Source organism: Colius striatus, chromosome 6, assembly GCF_028858725.1.
Source record: "Colius striatus isolate bColStr4 chromosome 6, bColStr4.1.hap1, whole genome shotgun sequence".
In the NCBI taxonomy this organism is placed as follows: Eukaryota; Metazoa; Chordata; class Aves; order Coliiformes; family Coliidae; genus Colius; species Colius striatus.
The window spans coordinates 11,852,703-11,860,944 of NC_084764.1; the positions used below are offsets into that span (position 1 = coordinate 11,852,703).

An 8,242-nucleotide genomic window follows, 5' to 3' on the forward strand; every position below is an offset into this window, starting at 1 on the left:
AACCTGCCTGATAAAAAGGATGGAAGTGTGATGCTGTCTGAACAAGAAACTGAAAAGATACATCTGTGAGCTATCCAAGCAGTGCAGCTTGTAGAAAGCAGTAAAACTGTCATACAGATGAGGATTTCTTCTGTCACATGCCATGGGATATACTTGACATGATAGGGCCTGTAGATGAGTACCTGATGTGTTTTTTATCACATGGTTGAGGGAGGTCGTGTTGCATTTGTACAGTGAGTGGCTGGGAATACTTCAGTCTGTATGTGACAATCTTTGTGGGCTAGTGCTGTTCATAACCATTTTTTACTCCAATTGCATGACTCCCAACAGCTGAAAATCTTAGCAATACTCTGTTTAGCTTTCAGTAGCTAAAATCTTAAAGTCTGTGCGTATGTCTGTATGTATACACAGCAAACCAAGATACATGAAAAAGTGTGTGCTTTGATAGTTAAAACCCAGTGATATCTAGTGGAACACTAAGCAAAATCAAAGGCCTCTCAGTGCCTTGTGGACATCAGACTTCTTTCCCAAGTTTTAGCATCTAATCTATCTAGAACCTAGTGAAGATGTTATATAAATTGTGTAATTATGTAAATTGTATTTACATTCAGTTTTAATTGAAAAACATTGATATCAGTTTAAGAGTTCTACCAGTGCTTTTATTTATGGCATTGATTTTCATAAATTATATTTTTCACAGAAGAAATTCTTTCCCTCTTATTTTTTTTCAGACTGAAGAACAAACACGCCTCTCAGAAGAGCAGCTTAAGACCCTTCTGGAAGAATGTATGCAGCCTCAGAGAACAATAAGCAACGTTACCATGCCAAAGTCTCAGGAATCTCTTTCTCTTGGATTAAGTCCCCCTTGTTACACAAGTCAAGACTCCGCTCTTCACTCCAAATCTACTCTTTCCAAAATGTTAGTTGAAGACCATATTGTAGGGATGTTAATGGCTCAGGAAAAGGCTGGACTGGAAGACAAAAGCTTATGTGTTAATGCAGAAAGTGAAATCACTGGCTACTATATCAGCAAAACATTGGCTGATAGTCACTTATCAAAGGATTCATTGGCCCAGACAGAGGAACTTGATGACCTAGAAGGTTTACAGAAAATGAGAGATAAGAGAATTACTGAACATTACTTTATGTCAAGAGCACTCAACACAAAAAGGTTGAAGAAACCTTCTTTTTTGGATGAACCATTATATTGCATCAGCATGAACAATGAGCGATCCACAGAGGCTGACATTCTCAGCATACCACTGCAAACCAAAGGAGGTGAGACTCTTAACAACCCTTTAGAATAGGCTTTTGATTATGATGAAAAAAACCCAGGCAGGTTCTCACCAAAGGTATGCACCCATACATGCTGCTTGTTATGGTTGGCAAAGATGTACTTTTATAAAACATAAAGCTGTGCCAATAATAATACACATAAAATAGCAGGATGTTTATTAAAATTCTTGTCCTCACATAAGTGACTGTAAGGCTAAACACTTATGAACTATAATATTGATGCTGATTAATTCTGTCAACCGGAAAACCATATTGACAATACATATAGATTATCTTTTTGGTAGTAAAAGTGTTTTGTGGGGAGCAAATATTCTCCCAGCAGTTGGTATAACAACTCACACAAAAATTCAAGTGCTATTAATAAAAACTCAATAGTATAGAAAAAAACATGACCTAGCTATATTAAAAATAGTAAATTGCTTTCTGGATGCTCAAATTTACACATAGAAGATATTAAAATGAATATATACTGCATAGTTTCTATAAAATACTTTTAGTTCAGTAAAAGAAAGAACAGACTTTAACCAGCAAAAATTCACTTTATGATAATAAAAATATTTTGGAAATGTCTGTGGTTTTTGTCCTTTACTTAAATACAGTTGTGTAGTGATATTGTAATCTAAATCTACATTTAGATTTTTTGACCTACAACCACTTCTCTTTCTGGAAAGCAAACTGTTCAAATAACCCAGGTTTTACACAGGTACATCTATATATTTAATTTATTTCATTAAAGATGTGACAGTATGAAGACATTTGTGATTGAAGTGCTAAAGGTCTCTTCCACCTGAAACAATTCTATGATTCTATTAAATTTTTCTAGGTTGATCAAGGCACCATCTTTGTTATAGTGGTACTCTGTTCTGATCTGTTTCTGATTTGGAGAAACTTTTTCCCATTCATTGCTAATGTAAAGGAACATCCTGGTACCTCTATACTGTGTTATAATTTCTTAACTATAGTCACAACTGTTTCTTTGATTGTACTTAAGCTTTCTACAGTGAAGGGAAAGTTGGTATTTTTTCAAAGTGATTCTACCTGTCAGAAAGCAAGGAGGCTTATTAATGCTGGTTTTATACTGCCTGACAAACTTTGTATCAAGACTCACCTGCCATATTTGCCCATTATGAGATTTAAGCCACAACTGCAATAGGGAGGAACAACAGCTGCACCTGGGAAGGAACAACCCCATGCACTAGTACAGACTGGGGATTGTTCTGCTGGAGAGCAGCTCTGCAGAGAGAGATCTGAGAGTCCTGGTTGATAATAAACTAACCATTAGCCAGCAATGTGCCCTTGTGGCCAGGAAGGCCAATGGCATCCTGGGATGTGCATCAAGAAGAGTGTGGCCAGCAGGTGGAGGGAGGTTCTCCTACCCCTCTATTCTGCCCAGATGAGGGCTCATCTGGAGACAGTTCTGGGCTCCCCAGCTCAAGAGGGACACTGAACTCCTGGAGAGAGGCCAGCACAGGGCCACCAAGATGATCAGGGGACTGAAGCATCTTCCTTACGAGAAAAGGCTGCAGGATCTGGGGCTGTTTAGACTGGAGGAGACTGAGGGGAAATCTCATTAATATTTACAAGTATATAAATGGTGGGTGTCAGGAGGTTGGGGCATCACTTTTTTCTGTTGTATCTAGTGACAGGACAAGGGGTAATGGAATGAAGCTGGAACACAAAATGTTCCATTTAAAAATAAGAAAAGTCTATTTTACTGTAAGGGGATGGAGCACTTGCACAGGCTGCCCAGGGAGCGTGTGGAGTCTCCTTCTCTGGAGGTTTTCAAAACCCACCTGACATGTTCCTGTGTGACCTGATCTAGGTGGACCTGCTTCAGCAGGGGGTTGGACTAGATGATCTCTAAAGGCCCCTTCCAACCATTCTGTTATTCTATGAACCTAAAGGGAATGAATTACCATAATTGAAAGTTGTACCGTGGGCTTATTTATTCTTAAGAGACAATTAGTATTGTGATATATTGTTGCAATTGATTTTGAAATAAACTCTTGCATGTTATTAAATTTCCTGGGAGTGTTCTATCTAATAAATAATGTACTTACATAATTGTGTAGCTGTGTGTCTGATAAAACATGCATGTGTTAATGAAAAATGTAAAATATGACTTACAAAGCTCAGTTTCTACTGATGAGACTTCGTTAGTGAATGTGAAATAAAGATAATAATTTTGTTTTTCTTCCTTTACACACAATATACTTTTTCATTAAATTAGCTGAAACCTGGCCTCTGTTAGCCTTGTGCAGTTCAGTGGCGCTTGCAGCCTGTCTGATTACCGTGCCCTGACTTGGTGAAGGACCTAAATGGTACTCAGTTTTCTGCTTCTGCGCTGTCTACTGGATTGACTGGAGACCTGCAGAGATCAGCTGCCTCCAATTCTTGGTCTGGCAAAGAGTATTTAAGAAACATAACTAAGTGATGAAGGATTGAAGTCACTGGTGAAGGCTTGATGTGGCTAAAAGTGACAAGGTTTCAGAAGTTTGCTCTAGCAGTTACTGGGTTGTGAAACCATTATAGTAATGGCTAGTGGGGCAGGGGGAGGTAATACAGCTGTTTGAGGTAGTAGTAAAGAGTCATTACAAGTTTTTGCTTGCCTACTCTTTAAATACTATTTCTCCTGAATTTCCTACTTATTTACTGATGGTTAGGTTTTCAATTCATGCACTGCAGTGTCAGAATAAGAAGATGTTATTAAAAATACATGGTTATCTTTTCAAATTTTTTTCTGAGGGGGAAGAGATATTCTAGCAGAGAAAACTCAATAGATTTTCCCACTGATTAGTTTTCATTTGACACAAACTGAAAGGACAAATTCTTTCTCAGATACTACACTAGCCATTTAACATTCAACAAGAGAGGATGTATGGATAGAAGATTAACTATACAATGGCAGTGTTAATGGCATAAGGTTTACTTGAATTAGTCTGAGTGTTTAAATTAAGGCACATATTTGCCTAGGTTTTCATTTCATTTACAGAGTTGCCAGTCTGAGTGGCTGTACATCCCTGAGAAAGTGGTACTTGTGTGGATGTAAGAGACACTAGAACCTAACCTATTTTCCTCTAATTAAAAATGTAAATAGGACCTTATATTTGAGACAAGCAAGCTCTATTTATTGTTTTATCATTCTGAACTTTTTCCTTGTTCTGCAACATAAACTCATAGGTACTGAGCATTCTGCATAGTCCCATTGCTCTGCATAAGGTTGATGTAAGCATGCGTCATGCAGCTTTGCAAATCTTACCTGGATGTATTACCTTAAAAAAATTAAGCCTGCATCATACTTTATTTACCATAAATATAATCAAAGCACTATCAACACATTTTTTCAGCAGTATTTTCTGTGCCTGTATGATATTTTTGCAGGACTGTCCACTGGCTGTGATCTTTCCACATTCCAGTTATTTTCACATGGAACTTGTGTTTTATAGAGTCCTTCTCAGAAACAGTGTTAAAGTGCTCAGTTTTTGAAGATAACTAAGTTCTGTTTCAAGTTTATATGTAGATTATCTACAAAGTATATTAAGAGATATACTAATGAATTATTACTTTTCTGTTGTATTTTGTTAAATATCTCAATATTACAAAAATGCTTTTTCTAGCACCCTCAATGAAGAGGCTGTTGCTAACTAAGCTTTACAAGTTTCCTGAAGCCATGAATACGTTTTTTCACATTTGGCATTTCAGGGATAAACAAGTAAGTTTAAATGACTATTACCTTCAAGTGTATGTTCCAATAGGAACACTGTTACTTCAGGTCCTTGGGAGGTGCTGACCACTCTGAACCAGTCTTCACTGCAAACTGCAGGGCACTAACATCCATGAAATCTGGTTTCAAAGGTACGTGGGGCCAGTACACAAATTCCAACTGCCAAAAATTAGTGACCTAATAGTTAACTGTGCATGTTTTCTAGTGCATTATATTGAATAGCACAAAGATTTTATTTCTTCTTATTAGAGATGAAATATCGATTAAAGCCCTATTTAATTTATTTATTTTCAGTTTTAAGTAAGACCGTAGGAAGTAAAATTATTTGGTAAAACATGATTACTGGTATGAGGTACAAACAGAGATATTATGTAAAATACAGTGACAATATCATTTGCTGAAATGTTGCCAATATCAGGGTAAAACGAAAGTTGAGCCCAGGAGGATTCATGGGTTTTGATTTGTTTTTTCCAATGTGTCTGTGTTGTGACCTGCTATAACCCCTCCACCAGCCTTGCCTCTGGAATTCCAGCTGCACTGGAATGCGATGGCTTCTCCTCAGGGAGTGATGCAGCAGTGATGATTAAGACATTTAAATGAATTTTCACTTCCAGCCTAACTCAGAATTTTGAAGCAGGTTTTCCAAAATACATGTCTTCTTTTAGGCTAAGTTATATGTGGTAGAAGAGGCTGCTAACTGACTTCTTCATAGTCTTTCCTAGCTCCTTTCATCCCAAAACACAGCAAGGCAGAGGAAACTGGTTTTTAAAGTTAGCTTTCTGATTTTGGAGCTTTGAGATGTTTTATACTGAGGAATAAGAAATTTTGTGTGTGCATATAATTTTAGGTGCTCCTTATTTCCTGCTATGTTTTTACAGCAGAGATGGATAAAGTTTTGTTCCAAAACTTTAATATTGGTGAAAGCAACAGAACAATGAAGAGAAGATTTTGGTGTGCTTGCATCTATTTGTAAGCGATTTGTGGCCATTGATTATAAACAATGACAAGATGAGTGAAGTTATTCTTATACGTCCAGAATTCAAGTTTAAATTAAAGTAGTTCTATCAAGAGATGAAAGAACTTTCAGCTTCATCATAAAAAAAAAAAAAAAACCAACAAAACAACCAACCAACCAAAAAAAAAGACCCCAGAAAAATTCTCTGCCAAATGCTTTTTCTCAAGCCACACCATGGCTGGTATCTACTTTGTGGATCTGTAGTGCATGCTTTCCCACTTACTTCCCGAGCAGAACTCCTGCAGAGTCAGTGGACATGCTGAGCACAGAGTGAAAGCAGGCTGTGCAAAAATTATCTGCTGCATAGATCAGAGAGGAAAGGGCTCCTTAAACATGTAATCAGAGTAGCAAGGACTAGTCTGGAAGAAGGAAAAAAAATCATATGCCAGAAAGGATACAATTTTACCTCCAAATCAGGGAGGGATAGGTGAAAGGCTGTTGTTTGCAGCTCCATTTCTGTAATTTCAAGAATATTAGAATTTTTCTTTTTTGTTAACCCCCCTGTTTTCTGGATAAAATTTCAGCAAAAAAAATGAGAATGCACCTCTTCTATTTGGTATGCTCCTTAGAAAGGCTTTCTAACCACAGTTTTACGGGACATCTTTCTCTCTCTTTTTAGGTGCAAAACAGACTACAATTTTTACACTTCAAAGTATGCTTCCTCCCTCATTTATCAAAAAAAGAGTCTCTTCACTGGGAATCTCACAGTTTGAAGGTGAACTCCGAAGACAAGGTGATTTGGAAGATGCTTGGGAAGTTGTTAAATTAGGAAAGTTTTGGAAATCTAGGAAAAATAATAACTTTTTCTAGAAAAAAATCAACAAATATATTTATTGAGAAATAATTTCTGTTTTATCTGTAGCCAGATTTAAAGGTCAAGAAAACTGTTTCCTTTTTAAATAGAATAGAGGCACTTGAATAGTACTAATACTATAACCTACGGTTATCCAATTATATGTTTCACTGAGGGTTTGGCTGGAATCCAGGTGCAGTACTTAGAATAAAAGGCTGCCTGTCATTTAAGTCTATGTGAAATATTTCACTGCTTGCAACTGAGTCTGCAATACCTTTTCTATTATGCTTACAAAACCCTAGCAAACTGGAATAATCACAAGTATATGTTAATTTCTGGAGTGCTAAAGTGCATGAATATTTTTTATTTATAAGCAAGTGTTCTGCATTTAGAACTCTTTTTTTTTTTCCTCTACTTAAAAATTTGCTGTCTTGTGAAAATACTGTTCTATGCCATTATTTTCCCATTGTTTGCTTTGTGTGTTTGGTATGCATAGTTTTGGTGGGAAGGGTATTGCCAGAGGCATTCTACCCTAATTTTACAATAACTAAAACGGTCTCTCTGTGTGCATTTTGTGAGTGAAGTCATCAAAGGACATTGACACAGTATTTAAGCAGCTGTGCTCTTGTATGTGTTGCCTAGGCTAGCAGTTCTTGAATTTGAAAGCAGATGAAAAATTAAAGACAAGATTAAGTGGTGGCTGGGCTACCTAGGATTTGTCTGAATTTGAAAATCCAGGTCATCTCTGTGATGTTTGCCTAATTTTATAGATTTTCTATGGAAGATTTTATCTTTGCTGGCCAAAACTTTTTCTCTAATGGGTTCTCTTCCTCTTGTCATAACTCTGTTCAAATATTCCGGTGCAACTTTGTGCACATATTCTTTCTCTCTTGGAAAAGATGAGCAATAAGAGCTAGAACTTCATGGATATAGTAAGAAGTTCTCATATATTCTTGGCATTCCATAATGAATTTATGTTGAAAATCTGCCAATTGCCATACTACAAACTTCATCACAAAATCATGACAATTTTGGTAAAAATGATACTGGTTTTGCTATGGTCATCTCACTATCTCCACAGATTATCAAACTACTACACACAGCTCTTGAACATAGGTTGGTACAGATGACCACTTGAAACCTTAAACTACTGTATTAGCATGGGCTCTGAGAAGAGCGTACTATGGTAAGAGAACATTGCACTCTGCAATACCATGAAACTCGAAAAGATTATATATGAAAAAAACATTGGCCAAGTACCCAATAACCCTGGAAGTGGCATGCATTGGTTGATACACTTGTGTGTCCCATTGATGAGTCTCCAAGACTAGGAACAACGTATTTCTCACAGGCTTCACCTATGGAGATTTTACCCTGTGAAGGGTGGCCATATTTCATGCTTTTCCAGTTTATT

General features: G+C 36.9%; 1 protein-coding gene across 6 annotated transcripts in view; it reads left to right on the forward strand.

The window, feature by feature from the left end:
* Positions 1–1,743, forward strand: part of FSIP1 (fibrous sheath interacting protein 1) — a 77,641-nt gene extending 75,898 nt beyond the window's left edge. For all 6 annotated transcript variants that reach the window (XM_061998572.1, XM_061998574.1, XM_061998577.1 and 3 more), the window contains one exon: positions 732–1,743. In XM_061998572.1, coding sequence (XP_061854556.1) covers positions 732–1,307 — 576 coding nt within the window. In that variant the 3' untranslated portion in view covers positions 1,308–1,743. The remainder of the gene's footprint in view (positions 1–731) is intronic.
* The last annotated feature ends 6,499 nt before the right edge of the window (positions 1,744–8,242 follow it).